The following is a 23220-nucleotide window of genomic DNA, read 5'->3' as shown; positions in this document are numbered from 1 at the left end:
GGGGCTGCAGTAGTGAAGAGAGTATTTTAACATTCACATTTAGGAACAGAATAGCCCAGGTGGAAACGAGGCTACAGGTTTCCTTGTCCAGGTATCATACCCTGGTTCTTTTGCACCGTTAACAACGAGGCTTGCTTGCCATAGCAAGCCCAAGCCACGTTTCTGTGGGGCAGGCCAGCGCTCAGCACTTTTAAAAATCAGTAGTACTTAAATATGGCATTATTATTCCTATCGCACTGCCCAGGGACGTGTGACAGGCATCGCAGACCCCATGTGCTAGGCACTGCACAAATATCTATTTCCCAGTCCCTGCGATCTTTTAACCTGGGGGCCCGACCTTGCATATGCTTACACGCTCGAGTAACTACGAGCATCGCATGGCCCTACTGAAATCAACAAACCTAATGAATGGAATGAAATCAGTAATTACCCATGTGCTTAATTATTTGCAGAACTGGGGGCAAAGTGCCTCATTTTTAGCTTTTCGCTCGAAAATATTAGTTCTAATCTAGTGTGCCTCACTTTGCGCTCAATCCCACAAGGAACAGCGCAGTCTGGCCTAATTAAGCAAAAGCACTTAACGAAGTGTTTAACTTTAAGCACGTGAACAAACCCATTGACTAAATGCTGTGTTGCTTGGGTGAGCGCGCTCGGCCCTTTGCAGGATGGGACCCTTCAACCCAGGCATCAGGTGTGACATAACTGCGGGTGGGGACCAGGACTCGAATCCCAGACCTGCCTGAGGTCGTGTGCGCAGGGTGCTGGGCACCCCTCAGTGTCCCTGGCTGTTGCCCAGCGGTGCAGTGGGTGAGCCAGGAGCCTGGCAGCGCTGGGGATCCACCAACGGGTCCCCAGTTCCCTTCCTGGATGTCATCCCAGCGTGCCTGCGGAAGAGGGTGCAAAGAAGCAGCGCTGGGATTTAAAGAGAAGCTGCAAACGTTCTGTTGTAATTAACTGACTGAAAGTCTTCACGCTTAAGAGCACATCCCTCATTTAACAGTGGCCACAACTCCCACTCTGCAGCCGCAGCGCGGTTCAGGGAAAGCAAAGAAACAGCCCAGCCCTGCTGCAGCATGGCTGTGTCTGGGGGCTGGAGGGGAGTGGACCTCCCTCGCTGCCAGAAGCATGGGACAGAGATGAGGGCTGCAGACAGGGACTTGCAGCCAGCATCTCCCTGCACTTCTGTTCCTGGCTCTTTTTTTGCCAGGCTGAGGAGTTCCTGGGACAGGGCATGCGCATGAGACCCAGCTCTCCCCAGCCTGGGCTGCCTGGGATGAAGCCTCCAACAGTGGCTTGCTTCCGACAAGCACTAATTTTAGGCCCTTTAGGACACAAAATAATGATAACACCCTCCCTGGAAAAAAAAATCCCCCTGGGCCTGTGTAAAATTAGCCGTGTGCTGACTGTCCCACTTTTACTCCTGCTATGTGGGGCATCCTGGCTTAATAATACACTGGAGTCATTTCAAGATCTTTTGCTTTCCCCCTTGCAAGGGGAGCCCAGGGGCAGCCAGTCTGTTCTCCCAGCCGTGCTGAGGATGCCCCAGCTCACCCTGATGGCCAAAGCCTCCTGCATGCCACCCTGGGAAGGTAGTGGGAGAGGACAGGGCAAGGAAGGCAGAGGTGGAGAAGCTGCAGGCTGCCCTGGCTGCTGCAGGGGAGGAAGAGGAGGGACGTGCCCTTTGTTGGTACAAGAGACTCCCCAGCAATGAGGGCTGTGGGGCAGAGGACAGCTTGGATGCTCCAAGGGGGAGAAGTTAAGCTGCAGGTGCCCTCCACCCTTCAGAACCCCTGGGAGCAGGCTGGCAAGGCAGCAGGGGACTTCAGTGCCAGTCCCTGGTGCTCAGGAAGGGGCTGTCCCTCTGTCCTACAAACACACACACACCCCCACACCTCCCTGGAAATAAAGCACAGTTTAACAGGAAAACTCCTCTGAAGAGGCCTCGCTACCGTAATCGCATATTAGTATAATATACAACCACTACCCAGCAGATCAGAGGAGTCGCTCCCTTGAGACCTATTATCTGCCCAGGTGAAAACCTCCTGTAACAACTCCCCAGGGTGAGGGAATTTCAGAGCCGCTGTGAGATTTCTTCCAGGGTGGAAGAAAAATGCTGGCAAACCTGCCATGTCCAAAGAGTGACAAGGGGAGAAGGGGAAAGGAGAGCAAACACATCTACAAATGATGTGACAGCACGGGTTTCAGAGGCTTTCAAGGAGAGGAAACCTCACCTAAAAGAACAAAGACCTCAGAAACAAGCTTTTTCGTAATATCCCATACCCTGTTCTTTCACTCCAAACTACAATCTCCTCCAACGTTATTTTATCTCCCACTGTTCACAAGGAGTGTTGTAAGACTCTGATCCTGACCCAGCTTCCCTGTTAAATACTGATTTAACCTCAACTCAAACAAAACCTCAGAAAATTAGTACTACGTTTGACTCAGATATGAAACACAACAATGTATGAAGGGAGAGGGAAAAAGAAAGATCTGGGGGAAAAAGACATCATGTACCTCAAACGAGGAGCAGTTAAACTGCCCTTGCCTCACACAGCAAGAGCTGAGCCCAAGCAACAAATTTATTTCAGTAAACAAAAATCTACCAGAATGGCACTGGTTTTCTCTGTGCAGTATTTTTCCCTCCACAGGGACATCGTTGTGTTGCTTTTTTTTTTTTTTTTTTTACGAGGCACATTATTCCATTTAAGTGCTTGTGCATGTTTATTAATAGAGCAAAAATGAGTGAACAATGAGCTACTCCAGGGAGGCTGAAAGCCTGCACTGGAGCGATGAATCAGAGGAGCGAATCCATTTAGCAAAATGCTCATTTTAAGACATGTTCCTTTCATACTTGAGTTATTTTCCTCTACACCCCAAACGTAATTAGACTCCTAGTGATGTGCCGGTCCTGCACCTACAACACTGTGTATATTTGAGCTACCTCAGCCCTCCCTCCCCACTCGCCCCAGGCACACCAACAAACAGGCAGGACCTCCCAGCTACATTTCCTGATGTTGTACTGCAGGATAAGTAGAGAGAGGCCAATGTCAGCTCCAACATGTTGGGAAGCAATGAACGGTCACTAGAAATGGTCGGTATTGGGGCCCGTGGTGTTTAACATCTTTGTCGGTGACATGGACAGTGGGATCGAGTGCACCCTCAGCAAGTTTGCTGACGACACCAAGCTGTGTGGTGTGGTTGACACGCTGGAGGGAAGGGATGCCATCCAGAGGGACCTTGACAGGCTGGAGAGGTGGGCCTGTACGAACCTAATGAAGTTCAACAAGGCCAAGTGCAAGGTCCTGCACGTGGGTCGGGGCAATCCCAAGCACAAGTACGGGCTGGGCGGAGAATGGATTGAGAGCAGCCCTGAGGAAAAGGACTTGGGAGTGCTGGTGGATGAGAAGCTCAACATGAGCCGGCAATGTACGCTGGCAGCCCAGGAAGCCAACCGTATCCTGGGCTGCATCAAAAGAAGCGTGGCCAGCAGGTTGAGGGAGGTGATTCTGCCCCTCTGCTCTGGTAAGACCTCGCCTGCATTACTGTGTTCAGCTCTGGGTTCCTCAGCATAAGAAGGACACGGAGCTGCTGGAGCAGGTCCAGAGGAGGGTCACGAAGATGACCAGAGGGCTGGAGCACCTCTCATATGAAGACAGACTGAGACAGTTGGGGCTGTTCAGCCTGGAGAAGAGAAGGTTCCAGGGAGACCTTCTAGCAGCCTCCCAGTACCTAAAGAGGCTACAAGAAAGCTGGAGAAGGACTTTTTGCAAGGGCATGTAGTGATAGGACAAGGGGCAATGGCTTTAAACTGAAAGAGGGGAGATTTAGGTTAGATCTAAGGAAGAAATTCTTCACTGTGAGGGTGGTGAGGCACTGGAACAGGTTGCCCAGAAGAGTTGTGGCTGCACCATGCCTAGAAGTGTTCAAGGCCAGGTTGGATGAGGCTTTGAGCAACCTGATCTAGTGGAAGGTGTCCCTGCCCATGGCAGGGGGTTTGGAACTAGATGATCTTTAAGGTCCTTTCCAACCCAAACCATTCTACGATTCTATGAAATGTCTAGAAAAACATCCCTCATTGCAGAGAGGCCTGAGTCAGACTGTAAATGAACCAATGTAAAAGGAGCACCATTCAAAGTTATTGCTCCTACATAGTGATTGGAAGACATGAGATACTGAGATGATTCCAGCCCTGTATCACGTGCCCTGCAGCCACAGGTGAGCCCAGGGGCTGTGAAGACCTCCTGCACTGATGTGAGAGTTTATAGCTCCTTGCAGCTATGCTGCAGAGGCATAAGTTCCCATTCCCAGTTATCACTCTGCTCTGGAGCAGGGAGGAGGCCCTACTGTGCTCAGTGCTGCTTATAAACCCAGTGGAAAGACAGCTGCTGGCACAAAAAAATACACACACAAATACAGACACAAATGTGGGCACAATTCCCAAAGCAGTGGAAAAGCAGGTCCCCGCAGCTAGCCTTGAAAAGGGAGTCAGAAGAAAGCGAGGCACACCGTGAAGATGTGCTAGCTTAGGGCACCAGGGAGGGAAAACACACATTGCTCACTTGCTGCTGAAAGGAATTTAGTAACGTGAGAAGACATATTTCAAGACCAGCTCATCACTTACCATAACCCCCCCGAAACTTTGGCAGTGACACCGGAACTCCTGCTACCTGGGGACCACAAAGTTCCCTGAAGGCACCAAAGGTCAAATGTATTTTATTCACTTACTGTTTCCAAACAGGATTGTTATTTACCGGCTGTCAGTAGCTGTGCACCCAACAGTTTCAGCCCTCTCTTGGCATTGCTTAAATAGTTTCCCAGCCAGTGGGAGGCCGCTGCTGGCTTCAGCAGCGCCAGGGCAGTCTCTGATGTGGCCGTATCCCCCAGCGTACCCCATCACCAAACCCCTCTGTTTACAGTATTGCAGTTTCGATGTTCGCTCAAACGAGATTAGCTGATTTCAGACAGTGCCTAATGAAAGCTGAGGTTTTTCATGCCAGCATTCTCCTTTCCAGCCTGCAAACACAGGGCTGGCAGACTGGCCTGGCATTCAGTCTGCAGCATGTGACCATTTAATAAGGGAGGTCTGTGAACCGCAGGACTAATGCACACAGGCACAAAAGCAGCTGCCCGGCGTGACTTGCTTCTCTAGACTGGAAGGATTTTTTTTTGCCATTAAGGCCCACAATGGGGAAACAAAGCTATTCCTGGCTCTTTGACGGACCTAGTAGGTGACTACGAACAAATTCTATAATCATGTTCTACCTTAGGAGTCTCCCATCATAAAAAAGAGATAAAAATGCCCTTTCTCACAGGAGGATGCAGCGGGTTCAGGTGTTAGCGGGATGAATGTCACAGTAACGCTTGCGAAACATAAAGATTAAAATGGAGAAAGTCCTGCAGTGCTAGCTTTAAAAGTCTGTGTGGAATAACTGGATCACAGTGCTCTTTTGGGTCTCTAAGACACACCTGCAGCAAATGCAGTTTCATTGCTTCCCTCCACCCCGCCATCCTACCCAACAGCAGTCTGCCGGGAAAACGTCAGGAAGGAGAAGCCAGCAAGTACAGCAGCTGTTCCAGGCACAGCACGGCTGGATGGCATAAGCATTCCGCACCCACGCAGGGCACCAAGGGACAGGGGTTCCTTAGCTCCCACCTCCAGTTACCGCACTGGCTACTGGCCTGTGGCTTCCCATGTGGAAGAGCACAGGGCATGTTGCTGCCGAGCAGCCCGCCCCAGGGCTGGGCAAGCTCCAGGGATCCCATCCAGTCACCCGGTGACTCACATTTGCTCCTGAACCTCGTTAAGTTGCAGCTCACTCCGTGAGCCCCCAGCAAGGTTGTTCTCTTGAAGGACTGTGATGAGAACGAAATTCCAGCCTTGGAAGGAGGGAGGATGTCCCGGTGCTCCATGGCTCACCCCAGGCTGAACAGATCAGACCCGGTTTTGACTTTTCCCTCTGGCAGACCTCCGGTTGGACCTCTCGCAAGCGTGCGGTCATCTTCGGCCTCTCTCTTGCCTTTAGCAGTGAGGAGGAAATAAAGTGAAGAGACTGAGACAGTCGGGCACCGATATGGCAGGAAAAGTGTCTTTTTCCCATTTTTCTTCGGTGTTTGCATACAGATGTTGAAGATGCTGACCTGCCCCAAGGCTGAAGGCAGCTGCCGCGGCACCAGTCCCATGGGATGAGCCGTGTCAGGCACCGCTCCATCCGTCAGATACTCCTGACAGTTCATGTCACCTTTTTCTAATTCGCCTCTGAAAGAAACAGCAAAATAACATTTTCTCTCCGCTGTTGCCACAAGAAAGTCACAAATAAACAAGAAGAGAAAGCGAGTAACTAAGTAGAAATCCCGGCCACCCCACGGACACTCCCGGCCACCCCATGGACACCCACGGGCACCCACGGACACTGTCGCCCAATCTTCAGAAAGATTACCCTATCTGCTTTGAATTGCTTCAAACTGTATTCTTTTTTCTGGCTTCTTGTCACATCTCTCTCTCCTCCCTTTTTACACATTATCCCCTGGTTTTCCACAGAGCAAGTGACAGCCAACCCAGATTTTCATATGCCACACACCTTTTTTTTTGGATTGGTTTGGTTTGGTTTGATTTAATGAACCACTTCAGGACTCCCGCTGTCCTGGGATTAGCCCTGCTAGACAACTTGTGCTTTTTTTGCAGCCGCAGAACAAAAATATTATGGTTACGTACAAAACCAGGACTTTCCGTACAAAACCAGGACTTTCCGTCAGCTAACAGCCATGGGAAGGGAGGTGGGCAGAACCCGGCCACAGCTGCAGCCAGCACTGCCAACGTGCTTCAAACCATGCTCAGCCCGCTGCCGATGTGGGCAGCCTCTGCATTCACTGTCTGCAGCTACAGCAGTTTAACGACGAAGTTATGGTTGCAGAAAAATTGCTTAAATGATGACAGGCTGTTACAGAATGGCCGTCACCCAGAAAGAGCAGAGGGGCACCCGCCCCAGACCGACGCGGGCAGCGTGGCCGGACGGGCAGCCAGAGCTCGCAGCTCAGCTCCCAGGCTGGCTTGCAAGGCTCGCCATTCATCATTCCTAAATACAGGTTGGTTTCTGACCTTAAACTACTTGACGGGCTTCCGTGGAGTATCCACCGTGGTTTCCATGGAATTCTCCTCTTTACAATGAGATAAAAATGTGTCTGATCTCTTCCTAACATGTTAGCAAACAGTGAAGGAAAACAACAGAAGCCTACATGAGAAAATATTTTAGCTGTTTTGCAAAGACATAAAAATCAGTGGCACAAAAAATTCTGTATTAAACATCTTAAAGATCCAACCCATGATCTCTCTTCTCACTATGAAGAATATTTTACAAAGCAAACAACCTCCTTCAAGTAGATGCAGCTATCCGTACCTGTTGAGCAAGGGGTATAAAGTCTGCCCTAGGCTTTATTTCAGCCAGCATTTAATTTCAGGCAGCATTTAATAAAATTCCAAAGATTTGGGTGCCATTTGCCACACCACATAGTGTTTACAGGAGCAGATCTCTCCAAATAGCAGGTTAAAGATGGGCTGGATTTTTTAAACATCTCTGTCCTGTCTAAAAAGCTTGAAATGCTGAAAGCGTGGTTATGTTGTATCTGACATGAGTCCAAGAGGAAACGGGAAGAGGGGCAGGGATGGAGTGAGCCAGTAAGCAACACAGAGAAAACCAATCACCACCACCTAGACAGTCCAGCACAGATTTTACAGTTCGATTCCAGATTTATACAGATCCTGTATACAATAAAATATTAGCATGGCGTCACTGGCAAAATTGGTTCAAGGTAAATCAAAGATGCCACAACTGCATTCACAGGAGTCCCAGAATTTAAAAACAATTAATTCAATTTCTATTCGTTTCATTTCATAGTAACTTTGACTCTTGTCTATCATTATATTTCAAAGCACGTTGAACATCTTTGAATTCTGGTGTTGTGATGTTTTGTGACATTGCTGAACAACGATACCGTGGCTCTGTCTGCTGTCTTAATGGCAAAAAAGAAGGGCTCCCAGCGCTTGTTTAAACTCCATTAATAAGAAGCAACCCTGTTCTAGGAAGGATTTCACTTCTCTCTTTACTTGCAGATAAATGAAAACCTCTTATTCCTCTTCCCCCTTTCGCCAGCATTCCTCCCTGCCACAGCGACGGCCATCATCGAGACAACCGTCTAAATGAAACCATCTGGATTCTGCACGGGTGCATTTATGTTGTGAGGTTTTCATGAGTGACAGCACAACATGTCTAGAGTCAGGCGAAGCTTGGCATGTGTCAGAATAAAATAGTGAAATTTTTAAAATTTCCCACAATTTCTGGGAAAAAATCAGAAACGTTAAAATGAGAATTTTAAAATGTTTTATCTCAACAAGGCCAAGACACTCCAGCTTTATAGTACTAACAGCTACAGTTACTGAAACAACACCAAGGGGCATTTTGAACTAACCATAAGGTTTTAAAACTGTTGTTCAAATACCAGTGAAATCCACATGTGTGAAACACTCGCATTTCTGTAAAAGCTCAAAAGTACACTGTTTTCAAAGGGATACGCTTTGGTTCCAATACACGTGTAATGCATATTTAGGCTCTCAGGAGCATCAGAAATTTAAAGAAAAACCCAATCAAATCTCAGCACTCTTCATTTTTTATCGTCATTGCTATTTTATAATCTTGCGTAAAATCAGTTCAATAATACTGGCTTTCAGTAGCATGCACTTTCAATTTTTACAACACTTGAGCATTAAACTTAGAGGAAAGTTGTTTATTAGTTAAGGAAATAATGGCGTTTATTTGCATTTTCTTTTTTTTTCAAATAGGAAGAGCACTCATATTAATCTGGAAAGCTATAATAATTTGGTTTCAGGAAAAAGCTGCTGAGAAAATCAAGATGATGAGTCCAGAAATTTAAATGGTAGAGGAATCTTCTCACAACTAAACACACTTATTAACAAGAAGTTTTGCTTTCCTCAGCTGCTCAGACAAAAATCCAAATTGCCAAATTACCAGGAAAATGGTAACAAATGGATAAAATATTTATACAAAAAATTTAAAAAAAAAAAAAAAAAAATCCCAGGAGAGGCCCTCCACTCCGGGGGTCTCCACCTTCCTTTCTTACACAAGGGGAAAAAATACACAACCAGAGTGGGTGGTACTCAACCTTCCCTAGTCATGACTGTGATTTTTTGCTCTTTTTGCCTGAGTAATGAGAAAGAAAAGTGGACTATGTTGTCACTAGGGCTCTTCGTGTCTCAATTATCTCAATAATATAATTACAATAAATTAATAAATAGGGATAAAGTTAGCAGGATTCTTCCCATTAATTTCAGTGGGACCAGAATTTGAGCTTGTCTTTTTAAAGCATCAAGATCCAAGGACATACTGGAAATCTGCATTTACATTTACGTCTGCTAAGTGGCCTATATAATCGATTATTCTGCCTATTCCTAGAAAAGAAGGTTTAAACATTTTAAAAGCAGTTTTTCTCCATGTCTCATCTCTACAGTCCTAGTGGCCTCACCTGGCTCTGCTCTTATTTTAAGGTCCTTAAAGCAACAGCTTTTCCTGACCTCCTTCCCAGCAGTAAAACACATTTCCTCATCACCAGCCTTGCTGGGCACTAGTGGGTATGTCTTTGGTTATCTGCATGCCAGCAACAGCTTGAAACGCAAACGTACCCATTTCTCCCTCTAGCACTGACTCTATCTTTGGAAATCTTGCTTTTTCCAAGGAAGTTTCATAAACAAAATTCCATGACATTGGATTATACCTTGTTTTAGTCAGCTACTGGAATAGTCCAAAATACCCATCCTTTCATCCTTCCAGCAGCCCAAGGGCTGCAGTAAGACACCGGTGCCTAAACGCAGGGCAGGTGTCTTTAGAATCTACATCCTCCTGAGCCAGCTCGGTGTCTTTCAACAGTAAGGTGAAGAAGTGTGTTGCCATATGTACTAACGTTGATGCCACAAAATGCTGCGTGACACCCGACCTCACACACTGCACTGGCTGAGAAAGGAGAACAGCGCAGAACTAACCCGGCGCACAGCAAGTAACCTGCAAACCGGCTGACAAATCTCCAGGCGTTAACTGTGAACAAGGAACCGTCACCCGGTAGTTTCCAAGAAGGTCCACAGTGATCTATTCTCAGCTATGTAACATCCTTACTGGAAGAAAACATGAAATCATGCTCTAATGAAGCTGCAGATGACACAAGGCAGTGGAGTGATAATTAACAGAGAGGATTTGTCGCTGCCAGGGAGCTGGCCGAGAGGAGGCAAGGAAGTCCCACGTGCTTTGGTGGGATCAAGTCGAGTCCCCCAGCTCCACGCACGCAAGAGGCAGGGCTTCATCTTGGGAGTCAGAGATGCCACAACAGATTTGGGGATCAGGGTGGTTCATCAGCAAAGCACCAGCACAGTCGTTACAGAGAGGGAGGCAGGGCTCCAGAGAGTTAAGGACATTATTTTAACTCCTTCCTCAGCACTCAGGCTCCACGTTTGCTCCCACTGCCTTTTCGGGGAGTCAGCCCCTGGCATTGAACCATGGCCGTCAGGCACAAGGGTGGTGGGGCAGCCTCCAGCAAGCCAGCCTACTGACCAGCACCGTCCCGGAGGAGTGGGAACATGCTGTCCCTCCGTCTGGACCACGGTTCTCGCCCTCCCTTCTCAGGGCCCTGCTGCGATTTAAAAATATCCTTTCCCAGACTCTCAGCAAAGACACAATCTTCTGGTTTAGAGTTTAACTCCTTGGGCAGCACATGATACAAATGTTGAAAACCGATAGGCGTAAGAGACCATTTAGACACCAAAAACATGTAAATACCAAAGGCATTGCATGGAATTTCAGACTATGTCTTCAGTTTAAAAAGATAAGGGGAGGGCTACGCAGGGAAATATCACCCTTCAGTATCCACCCACTACAGGCCACTGTCAGAAACAAAATACTGAGCTAGGTGAACCTTTGCTCTGAACCTATTTTTATGTTCCTACTCAGTCATACACAATGTTTGAGTCTAGTACTGCAGCAAAGAATGCAAATCTTCCTGTGCTACTGGCATTACTGGTGTCATTCCCGCTGGAGGGTCGTGTTAAATTTAGAGCCCACAGTTCATAAAGGATATTGACAAGTTGCAGAGAGTTCAGAGAGAAATATGAAGGATGGAAAAACAGCCTTTACAGTTACAGATCCAGGAGCTCAATCTATTTAGCTTATGAAGAGAGAAGGTTAAGGGATGACTTGGTTAACAGGGAGAATTAAATGTTGAGATCAGGGTCCTCAACGAGCGCAGGAAAACCTTGACACTGAAAACAGACGAGTTCTGACTGGAAAGATGGAGCACGTGTTTAACAGGGCAAATAATGAATTTATCACTGAAGCCAGAGCTGGAGTGGACAGGATGATTCTTCAATACAGGTTTTTTTGAATAACATTTGGATGTTTTTTTCCTAAAAAGACATGCTGAAATTCACACAAGCGCAAACAGAAGCAGCCTTATGATCTGTATCATCCAAGGAAACAAACAATAATGTTATTTTTTGGTTTCATAACACTGATAGTCTTCTCTCCCTTCTACCAGCAGGCCTCACAGTTACTCCAAGTCTGTAACAGGTATGAGCACAATGCTGATCACAAATCCTCCTGCCAGATCTGGTCTGCGTTTGTGCAAGCACTGAGTAGATCTCTGGTCTCTCTGCTAATAGTCTCTCACCTGCATGTGCCTTGAACCATAAAATAACATCGTAGTGGCACCGGCGCTTCAGCTCCCCATCACCTGAAACCAGGAGCAATCACACCCATGTCACCTCCACCAATGCCTCCCTCACCTCTTCCAGGCGCCTGCCAACAGTGGAGAATCCTTTGAAGTGCTCAGGTCTGAGCAATTTCAATCAGTCCCTAGTGATCCGCTCTGTGTTTCCCTAATACCCGACGTCAACCGCCCTCACTGTGCTTTAAGCCCATTCCTTTGTGTCCTATCCAACAGGATCATGGAGAACAGATTATTCCCTCCTTTGAAGGTGTTTAAGACCATTTTCATGCCTCACTGCAGTCTCCTCCTGACTCTACAGCACCGATTCTTTCTGCCTTTCCTGAGGGGTCACAGCTCTCATTAGTTTAGCTGCTGGACTCACTCCAAGTGCACCTCCTCTTGCTTGAAATGTGACCCCCCCCAAAACTCGACATGGGGCTGCAGGTGTTCCACAAACACACATCAAAATCCCAAGATCCGTCACGTGTGTCTGAGAGCAGCACTTTGCCCTCTTTTAATCCCATCTCGTTTATCAGCAATATAACGTTTTGCACATTATCACCCCAATTATAAAGGCTTGTAGGTGATAATGAGATTCCACTGGATATATTCCAGCAAAGCACATTCTAGGTTTTACTAACTTCATTAACCAAGAAAAGCTGGTTAATGGCTGAAAAGTGCAATGATGCACATAATCATACCAGTTGCTTTGGTACTACAATTATATTATTAAGATGGATCTTTGAGGTACAATTTCCCTGTACAATTAGTGGTTTATCCCTTCAGGAAAAAAAAAAATCAAAAGCACCCAAAGGTTTGAACAAAATAGTTCTTACTGAAAACACAAATGAAGTCATGCTCTCAGGGTCAGACTCAGAATGGGATTTGTGAGAAAACAGAAGCAAAAGAATTCGGAAACTTTAACACGGGGTCCCAGGGGAGAGCACAGAGACGTGCACATAGGAGCACCCAATCTTACATGTCATCTGTGGGCAGCTGTGCCCGTGGCTCCCAAGGGTAAGGAGCAGGAGCCAGCTATGGCCCAGCCTCTGTGCAGGAGGGTGCAGAAGGGACTCCGTGGTCCAGGGAGCAAGGGAGAGCCTTGGGGCCGGATGGGGTTTGTGTCCCAGCCTAAGCCGTGAGCATGGGGGTGAGATGAGCTGGGAGAAGGGCGCAGCCGAGGAACGAGGGAGAAGCCCTTTGGAGACACACACCATAGTGGAAAGCAGAGAGAGGCGGACAATACCTTCTGTGCACGTGGCCCTGGCCAGGCACTGAGGTGACTGGTTGTTGCATGGGTGCCATTGTACATCAAGGGACCCCAGCCCCTCCACCACACCAGGGCCTTCCCAGGGAGAGGGCTCTGTCTTGTGACCACCCTTCTCATCTGACACAAGCACCAAGACCCAGAGGAGCAGGACCTAAGAGGCACATAGCACTGCAGTCCAAGCCCTGACCCTCAGAGATCTCCCAGAATCCTCCCCAAACCAAGATGCATTTGACCCGAGATGTTTACACCAACAGCCTGAGGGGCATTCACCTTCTTGTGCAGCACAAAATGCTCTGAGAAACAACTCACTGAGACTGTGTCTCTGTTCCTGTAAGATCAGAAGAGGTCAGACGCCAAAGCCCAGTCTCCTCTGTTCAGCTGGATACACCTAATGTCCCCAAACATGTTGGCTGGAAATCTGAGTGTGAAGATGTCGAATCTTTAATGAAAGTCTCAAGTCTCAAAGTTAACTATGGCTTTGGAGAAGACAAAAGATCCCAGAATAGAACATTTAGACTGATCAAAAATTCTTTCCTGTTGTTTTCTTGACTTCAGTATTCTTCACTATTTTCTTGGTCATCATTGTTCTTCCTAATAGAGACAACTTCGATTTCAGTTTAAGAAAAAACCAGCATCACCAAGCATGCAGAACGAGGAAGAGCCCTCTGTTTACTCCTTTTACCAAATACCAAAACAGAAAACAAGAGTGCTAGTTTTCAAGTCTAAGCCTGATTTTTTCAGTTGCTTTTCTCTCACAGTTAAATCATATTCACCAGCTTGATGAAAAACGCAATGATTGTTTTTCAGCAGGAATTTTCTTACAAATTTAATCAAGTTGTCAGGAGAAATACTATTATCCTCACCATGTGAAATTAATATATCAGGAACTTATCTACTGTCTTGCATGTGTGTACAACATTTATATGGATCAACTAAGATGTACGTCTTCTGCTTGGTAAAATTTCGCACAATAAAAAAATCTTCAGAACTGAATTTGCGGTCGTCTTAAAGTCCTTGATATGGCTGGCTCTGCCTGAGAGCTTAGCAGAAGCCTTTGCTGGATTTAATCAGCCTGGCAGACCTCAGAAATTCTGCTGGAATTCTTGTCACTATTAGAAATATGCACGAGCATTTGCTAATTCAGGTTCAGAACCGATTCAGAAACGAAAAGCAATAAATCCTTATGCAAGTATCAAGCTCTCTCAAGTATATCCTGGAGCAGTAATTTTTGGAGAGGAGGAATACATAAAGGAATGTAGAGTGTCTAGCCAAAATTTTATTGGAAATACTCTTTTCAATGAATCCAAAGACTTGTCCAAAACAGAAAGCCTCTGCTTTTTCCCAAACACATTGGCTCACCCTTCCTCTTCCATGACCTTGCGCAGGAGACAAGAAAGCGTGGGCAGCACGCGATGCCATCAGTGCATAAACTCTTGGCCACCCCCTTTAAGTAAGCAGGAATTTCATCACTGATTTTACCCTGCATTGCGAGTCACCGTAACATCTCTCCGTGCTTTAAAAACTCTGCGGTCTCCTGAAATCTAACAGAAACTGCCAGCTTTGAGAAAAACCACAAATACTGTGGCAAGGCCTGCAACGGTAAGCACATACTTAAGCATCTGCTGAATTGGGTTTTCGTTTATTATTACCCTGGAGTTAAAAAGAAAGCGTGAAACAGTATTACATGCAGATGAAGCCAACACACACTTCAAATTTAGACGTGCAAAACCTCCAAAGTACCAGACCCTCCAAGAGGCACTGACAGCACGAACCTCTGACGCAGCTGCCGGGGCAGACTCTGACAGAGGCACACCATAACAACCTGCCAGCCACAATAAGCTCCAAAGATGAAACCCTGGCTCCATCAGAGACCAACCAGCCAGGATTTCAACCTCGACATTCCAAGACACACAAGCCAGGTCACAGCCTGGTATCAGTCGCGTCGGCTGCGGTTGAGCAGCTCAGCATGGCTCAGAGAGCTGTCGGTCCCCAAACACCCATCCTGCCTCGGTCCCTTCAGCTCAAGTTTGAGACACCCAATAATAATAAAGCCCAATAACAGAGAATTTTATTTTGTTCATTATAAAACTGTAAAATGAACACGTTTTCTGTGCTATTTCAAGTTCACAAGTTCTTCACTGAAGAACCTGTTTTTTCAGTTTCAACATGAGTCTGATTTGCTATAAGAAGGAAACCTCATTTGACATTTAGAAACCAAAATGCCGATAGCATTTATTACGTTCCCTGATGTAATATTTATATTATTTATAAAATGCATAAACACAAATTGTTCTTAAAAAATAAACCACCTCTCATTTTCAGAAAAATTGTTTGATTTTCTCATAAACAGTATACATGAATTTCTGTGCTACTTTGACATTCTTTTCCATGAGATATTAATGTGAGTTACTATATCCTCAGGAAAAATGCGCTTCTGCTGATAAACATTTGATTCTTGGCTTGTATTTGTGTTCTGCAGTAGTTTGGATGGGCAGGTCAAAACCTTGGTTGGTCATCTATGACCTTTACATTCTCCTTTAAATTCCATGCATTTGCAAGAGATGATGGAAGAGCTGATAGTGCCTACTATTTATCAGCCACAATAATTAGAGTGGATACACTTTTGACTGTAAGAATAGTCTCGTAATGTGTTGGGCTTTTTTCTGAACGGCAACTATTTCCAACACTTCGAGCAATGCTCTGAATTTGGAGATTTAAATAGGTCTGTGTCCAGAAAGCACTTTGCCTCCTGCAGACTAGTTCGGCTTCATCTGACAAAATTTCTGGGGGAGAGGAAAATCAGTTTCTCTCCTCTCTGCACTGTCAGCCCCCAAAACATGAAGTCTATTCTCCTCCTATTTGCTGTCAGCCCTGGAGAGGGCCCGGCTGTCACGTCAGCAGCCCCCATGCATGACCCCATGCACACCTACCGCTATGGCCACAGTCAGACCGATTCTGCCAGGCTGCTGTTCACACTCTGCTGAAGGCTCAGGTTCAAACCACACAGGATGCAGAAGATGCCACTGCTAGAGAGAAAACGATCTGCTTGAAAAAGGGAAAAGGATCTCATTTTGATGGAAAGTCAAGCCCTCAACAGCCAAGCAGAGCCATATTTAGGTTGCCTGTATAAATTTCTGCTGTGATGTGTGCATTACTTATGCAAGCACTACTTGGATTCTCCACGCTATTCAAAGCCCAGCTTGTGCAGTGCCCAGGTTATCAGCTAGCTCATCAATATCTCACTCCAGGGCTTTCAGCTGGGGTAATTTGTCAAAGTCTGTAGGATCATTTGTTTCTGCGTGGTCCTCCAGTAGCTGGTCTGGGATCCCAGCCCCAGCTCTTGCAGCCCAGATCCTCACTCGAACCTTGAACAGACACCTCTGCAGTCACAGAGAGCTGGGAGGTTTCACCAGGTGCCAAGACCTGGGAGCCAACAGTCTAGTTCTGCTTCACCAGACCTATAACTCTGGTTTTACACCCGTGAAATGGAGACTAACACCATGCTGTGTCTTCACCAGGCGACCGTGTACTCTTGGAAGCCCCTTTATTTTTTCCTCTCAGCTCTTTCCAGTTGCCTGCATGCAAAGAGGCAGAGCAGCAGTTCTTAGAGAGCTGGCTACCGCTGTGTGCTGCTCTGCATTTTCGATGGCTGAATCAAATTAAAAGACAGCTAAAAATACATGACGTTCCCCACCAGCTCTGTTTGCCTGGGTAAACATTTGCTGCGGTTGCCTGAGGACTGTCATGTAACGCCGAAACGGCTGAAGACGATGGATCCAGACCCCTGCCTCCAGTGCTGCGTGTGATAGTTGTGGTCTATACCATGGAGATGTTGGTACCCTGGTACAGAAACACCTGACGTGTTCGATTATGCAGAAATAGCCCACTGGGCTCAGCGAGAATCCCAGGAAGGTGAGACCACTACTGCCTCCTTTGCAATCAGATTTCCACCTCCTTGAAGGATCAGCTGCTTCCACACAACAAAAGCAAAAGCACATCTTCAGTGAAAGATTCCCAAAACCAAAGTCGTATCTCACAGCCGGCTTTTACTTCCCTAATCCTCCATCCCAGCATATTTTTGCCACTAAAAAGGACTAGAGTAATTTCATTACATTTCTTACCGACACCCCTGTGCCAGCTCAAGCCCTCCTTTCCCCAAAACCTGGGAGCTGCCGTGCCTGGGGACCCCCACTTTCCCCACGCCAGAGATGCAGAACAGCAGCTTCCTCCCCAGAGCCCGCTGCCAGCACGGCTGCCCCACGTGCACGTACAGCACAAGCCCTTGTGCACCTCTCCCTTTGGAAAAGGGAATCGTTGGGGAAAGCTGTTAGCCCGTGGGCACATCCGACACCGGCGCTGGAGCCTCCAAGCAGACTCCAAGCTGAAGCTCTGCTTTCATGACTCATGTTTGTATCCTCTGCTGAAACCTAACTCACCCGTGTTAGTCCCACCAGCTGCTTCCAATCTTCTCAACAGAAGGATCGCTCTGTGCTATAAACTTCAGCTTTCCACACACCAAGCATCATCTGTTAAGCCAAAAGCTTTAGCTAGGATCCTCGAACACCAGGCTAGGAGTCCGACCAGCACAGGCCATTATCTTTCCTGTGTCAGCAGACACCTAACGTATTTTTAGTGCTGTCAGAAAGAAACCACTCCTTGATACTCCAGAGGGGGGGAAAAAAAAATCATATAAAAGCAGCAGCGAAGCTAATATTTTAAAAGACCCTTTCGAGAACTCGCCAGCCTCCTGGGGGAGCTTGTCAACATCTCCCACATTAAATAAAAGTCACTTTAACATCCACAGGGGTTTTAAAGAAAAGCTGGAACGTATCAAAGCTGCTGGGATGGCAAGCTTCATAACATGCACAATACATCAACACTTGCAGACACTAAATCCTCCCCAGCCTCGAGGGAGCTAACAGCCCCCCGGAGTAAGCTCTTTTTCCTAATGTATCTCTCAAATGAGCCGCTAATCTCCTCTCTAAACTTGACAGCTGTCCTGCATGCGCTCAAAACCCCCTGTGCCTAAATCCTTCTATCGTTCTTGTTAAATGACTGGTTAGATCATTTTTCCTTGAGTACGAAGAAAGAAATCTTTTCTCCGACTCTATACAAAGACCTCACTGACCTGCTGGTGGTGTGCACGAGAGCGGCACTGCGTTGCTTTGGCCTCGTGGGTTTCGGAGCATTCCTGGGAAGGCAGTGATGTCCAGGGACACCGCAGCCGTGACACACAGGGGACAGCTGCCCAGACAGGCTTGCCCTGTGGTGTGGTCTGGTGATCCAGAGGATGACAGTTCCGTCCTGTGGGAGCAGGGTGACACATACAGTGGTGTCTCGCTACCATGGCTCTATGGCTCTGTAGTTTTCATATATAGAATCACAGAATCATAGAATGATTTGAGTTGGAAAGGACCTTAAAGATCATCTTGTTCCAACCTCCCCCCCGCCACAGGTAGGGACACTTTCCACTAGATCAGGTTGCTCAAAGCCTCATCCAACCTGGCCTTGAACGCCTCCAGGGATGGGGCAGCCACAACTCTTCTGGGCAACTTGTTCCAGTACCTCACCACCCTCATTGTAAAAATTTCTTCCTTGTATCTAATAGAAATCTTCCCTTTTTCAGTTTAAAGCCATTGCCCCTTGTCCTACCACCACTCACCTTTGTAAAAAGTCCCTTTCCAGCTTTCTTGTAGGCCCCCTTTAGGTACTGGAAGCTTCCAGAAGATCTCCCCGGAGCCTTCTGCAGGCTGAACAGCCCCAACTGTCTCAGCCTGTCTTCATAGGAGAGGTGCTCCAGCCCTTGGATAGTCTTTGTGGCCCTTCTTTGGACCTGCTCCAACAGCTCCATGTCCTTCTTGTGTTGGAGACCCCAGAGCTGAACACAGTACTTCAGGTGGGGGTCTCACAAGAGCAGAGTATGTATATATTTATTTATTTTCCCAGGAGCAATCCTGCACTCAACAAACTCCCGCAGCCAGTGAACACTCCCGTACTGCACAAAGTTTTCCTCTTCACTGGGCAGAGTTTAGGCCGCGGTGTTGAATTCACGGTGCCGACAGCTATTTGTCACTTCTGCTCCAGCCGATAGCTCTCCAGGGTTGCTGTGCAGCCTTGCCACAAAAACTCACATCAGACCTCACCAAGACAGCTGTGGTCTTACACTGTCCAATACGAGAGTTTCCAAAAGTGTAGTTTGAGTCAGAAATAGTCCCAATCTCCAGTTGAGGACAAACCAGTAGTTTTTCTTGCAGTTCTCGACATTTCAAATGAAAGATATTTTCAAAGAACACCAAAACACCAATGCTGCGTCCTTCCTACAAGCAGCTAATTCTCAAATAGCTGTTCATGACCACATTTTTGTTTGCTCTTTGAAAGTGTCTGATGAAAGAGTTTCCCTGAGACACCTATTTGTTCCAATGGCAGCAGTGGCATGCCCTGCTCTTGCACCAGCACTGTGACATGTTGGGTCACTTGTTGTGGCCCAACAAGCTGATGCAAGGTCTGCTGAAGTCTGATGACACCTGACAGCTCTGCAGAGACTCAACCACTGAGTCAAGCTGTTGAGTCTTTGCTCAACACCTGGAATGTGAGGGGCCATTTGCAAAAATTTGGACAGGGAAACCTGTGGAAGAACTTTTGTGACATACTTTGTACACTTGGATTGCTGACGCATCTGACCTCTGCCAGAGCTGTCAGTCACGTAGAGGGTGCTGTTACTGAAGTGCTGGTGACAGGTATCTATCCTTCACAGTATTTTTCTAGGGTGGACATTTTTTTATGCTGCTCTGTGTTCTTCATCACTCCCTGCATTAGCAGTGAGGGGAACAGGACCATTTTCCTCTCTGCCCATGCTTACACTCCTATAGCATGAAGCGATTTGAAATTATTCACTCTCCAAGATTTCCTCCTAAACTATCTAGAAAAGAACATGAGCGACAACAATTGCCCCAGGACATGATGCTCGACCGCTCTGACCGATCGCACTGCGTCGTTTCTCCCATCTGTCACCTCTGCCATTCCCTGCTGGCCCCAGCGCAACCCGTAGGCGCTCATCCCTCGTGAAAATCAGGCCATCCGTTTGTGTCCAGAGAGGCAATGTCCCTGTGCCTCACTGGACAGGCCCCAAAACGCTCCACTGAAGAGAGGAAAGACCTGATGTGTAACTGCATCTCGGAGAAGGGCTCTAGGCTGAGCCTTACGCCGCGCAACTGTGAAACATCCCTGCAGTCACCCGGTGCAGAACCGCATCCCACCTCAGGCACGGCTCCAGAACAGGACTTCTGTGGCAAATGTTTTCAGTGCCGAAAGGAGCCCCGTTTTCCAAACAGAGCATTCATGCTCTGAAATGCTGCTTCCAGTCGGCTCCGCTCCCTGCAGCTGTCCGCCTTGCTCCTTGGTCCTCGGTACACCCACTTCCCAGCCACTCCACATGGCTGGAGAAGCGTATCAAGGCCCTGTGGTGCAGGAAGGCAGCCCCTCAGGAGGCAGTTCTGATATCTGAGCTTATGAAACCCGCCGACTTCAGCTGCAAACAAACCACATTGGAGAGCTGCTTTACCTGCCAGAGGAGCGCCTGTCAGACCTACAAATCACCGCCCGGCACAAGGGAGACAGATTTACTGCTGACAAAACTCCACCCACTGTGCTCAGCCCAGCAGCTCTTACCAGGGGCTGGAAATTAATAGGATTTTTAATTGCAGCTGCATTTTTAACTCCTCTTGCCCAAATGGAAGAGCACACACATGATGCTTCCTGGAGGAGGATCTGGTTTCTGGGGGGCCAGACCAGATGGGAATTGTCAGGAGCAGGAAAGTAGACTCATGTCCCCCTGCCACAGCCCCTCATCCAGCATGGCAGCTGCTCTGCAAGCACCCATCAGAGGGGCGAGAGCTGGGCCACCGAAACCTGGACTCATCAACTCACCAGGTGGGTGCTGCGGGACACCTGCGCCCATCCTGCTGTCTGAGGTCCCTCGCACGGCATCCTCCACGTGCACCCACCGCACACGACGCGCTCGCAGCCACCGCGTAGGTCAGCCCCGTCCCTTTTTAGGGTTGCATCTGCCAGAGCCGTTCCGCACAGCCCAGCAGCACTAAACCGAGCGCACGTTCCCCGTCGGAGACCCCGATCCCAAACTTTTATTAGCTTTAGATAATAATAATCGAACCCACTTACTGAGAGGGGTCCAAAGACATCACCCCTGTCCCATACAACTCACCGGCACCTACGGAAGGCACCTGCTGCCCGCCCGAGCCGGGCCGGATCGCGCCCGCACGGAGCGCTCCGCGCACCCCCCGCCGCGCCCCGCGGGCACCGCCCGGCCCCGCCGCCGCCCCGCCTCCCCGCCCGACAGCCAATCAGCAAGAGGGGGCTCCGGCCGACGGCCAATAGGAGCGCTGCGGCCGCCCCGCCCTCCCGCCACCGCCCCCTATTTGAGGCGCGACGCGCGGCCGCGCGCTCGCAGAGGCGGCGGCGGGAGCGGCGCGCGAGGCAGTACGCGGCGGGGGCCGGCCCGGGGAGCGCGGGCGGGCGGGCGGGCGTCCGGCGCAGCCCCGCACCGCGCTCCGGGGAGCGGGGGCTCCCAGGCGGCTGCACCCCCATGGAGGCTTTCCCCGGCGGCAAGCTGGAGCAGCACCGGCACCTCCCGCCCGTGGAGTGCCTGCCGGGCGCCCGCTACGGCGGCCGGAGCCACAGTTCCTGCGGGAACGTCTTCAACTCCTGGAACGACTATCTGGGGCTGGCGACGCTCATCACCAAGGCCGTGCGCCCCGGCAAGGGCTTCGGCGCCGAGCCCCCCTCGGTGGTGGTGGCGGCGGCCGTCCCGCCGGCCGAGGAGGAGGAGGAGGAAGAAGAGGAGGAGGAAGAGGCGGCGGGGCCGTACTTCGAGGGTGCGCTGGACTTGCACGACCTGGACCTCTGCGGGCATCACCACCATCACCACCACCACGGCGAGGGGCTGCTGGAGGAGCGCTTCGCCGACTTCAGCCCCTTCCCCGGGCGCGGCGGCCCCGCCGCCGTGGTCTTCGACTGCTCGGGGGAGCACACGGGCCGGGAGGGCTCGCCCCACGCCTGGGGCGGCGTGGTGGTGGCGGGGCGGCTGCCGAACCACCCGCGGACCGCCTCCCGCCTCCTCAAACCCGAGCTGCAGGTCTGCGTCTTCTGCCGGAACAACAAGGAGGCCGTGGCCCTCTACACCACCCACATCCTCAAGGGACCCGACGGCCGCGTCCTCTGCCCGGTGCTGCGGCGCTACACCTGCCCTCTCTGCGGTGCCAGCGGCGACAATGCCCACACCATCAAGTACTGCCCCCTCTCCAAAATGCAGGCGGCCAAACAGCTCAAACACGCCCGGACCGCCCTGGGCAAGAAGGGCCGTTAGGCGCCGGGACCCCGGGGGCGGCCCTGGCCGCCTCCCGTCTTTTTCCTGTGGGTTTTTGTCTTTGAAGCGGATGGCGGGTTTGTTCTTTCACACATTAATATATTAAAGGCGGAGGCTGGCGAGCGGGAGCGCCGGGCCGGCGGTCGGTGCCGCCGATGGCGTCTGGTGCGCGCTGGCCCGCGCGGAGCCCGGCGCCGGGCCGCGGGAATTGCGCAGCTTAGATGCACTGTATTTGTTTATTGTTAAGGAAAAAAAAAATATATATATATGTGATTTTTACGGAAACGGATTTACGGCGAGATCTAACTGGGAGAGGAAGGGGTTAAAGTGCGGGGCCGGGGCGGGGGGTGTTGGCGGGGGGTCCTCGCGCCCCCGGGCGCTCGCGGCGGGGCAGCGCCGCCCTCTGCCGCCGCCGGGCCCGGCTCTGCCTCCCGCCGAGGTGGGGAGAGGAGGGGACCGGCGGCAGCAGCGGCTCCGTGCCGTCGGGGGAGGGGAGGGGGGGGTGGTCCGGGAGGGTTGCTCAGCCGGGTGCTGCACGGTGGGGGCCGGGCGGGGAAGCTGGCGTCCTGCCCGTTAATAGCAGGGTATTTATTTAGGGTGCGACACGCCGCCTTTCAGGTGTTAAGTATTAACATCCGAGTAATTCGCCTTCGCCGATCTTAAAACCGGGAAGGCAAATCGCGATCAAACCTGCGCTCGGTTGCTCGCTCAGTAATTAACACCTCCTCCCCGAAATCGCGGCATCCCGCCTGGCACAACGGGCGGGCAGTGCCGTGGCCCGCGGTCACCCTGAGTTGGTTCCAGTAGT

At 49.5% G+C, this 23220-nt stretch overlaps 1 protein-coding gene across 1 annotated transcript; it reads left to right on the top strand.

Moving 5' to 3' along the window:
• The first annotated feature begins 21632 nt into the window (after positions 1-21632).
• On the top strand, positions 21633-22412 carry NANOS1 (nanos C2HC-type zinc finger 1). Its single transcript, XM_086616867.1, has one exon. It carries the CDS (start codon positions 21633-21635, stop codon positions 22410-22412), a length of 780 nt encoding a protein of 259 aa, XP_086472993.1.
• Positions 22413-23220: the final 808 nt, after the last annotated feature.

This window comes from Tauraco erythrolophus, chromosome 9, assembly GCF_009769465.1.
Source record: "Tauraco erythrolophus isolate bTauEry1 chromosome 9, bTauEry1.pri, whole genome shotgun sequence".
Classification (NCBI taxonomy): Eukaryota; Metazoa; Chordata; class Aves; order Musophagiformes; family Musophagidae; genus Tauraco; species Tauraco erythrolophus.
The sequence above is the reverse complement of the archived record's forward strand: the minus strand, read 5'-3'. Positions and strand labels throughout refer to the sequence as shown.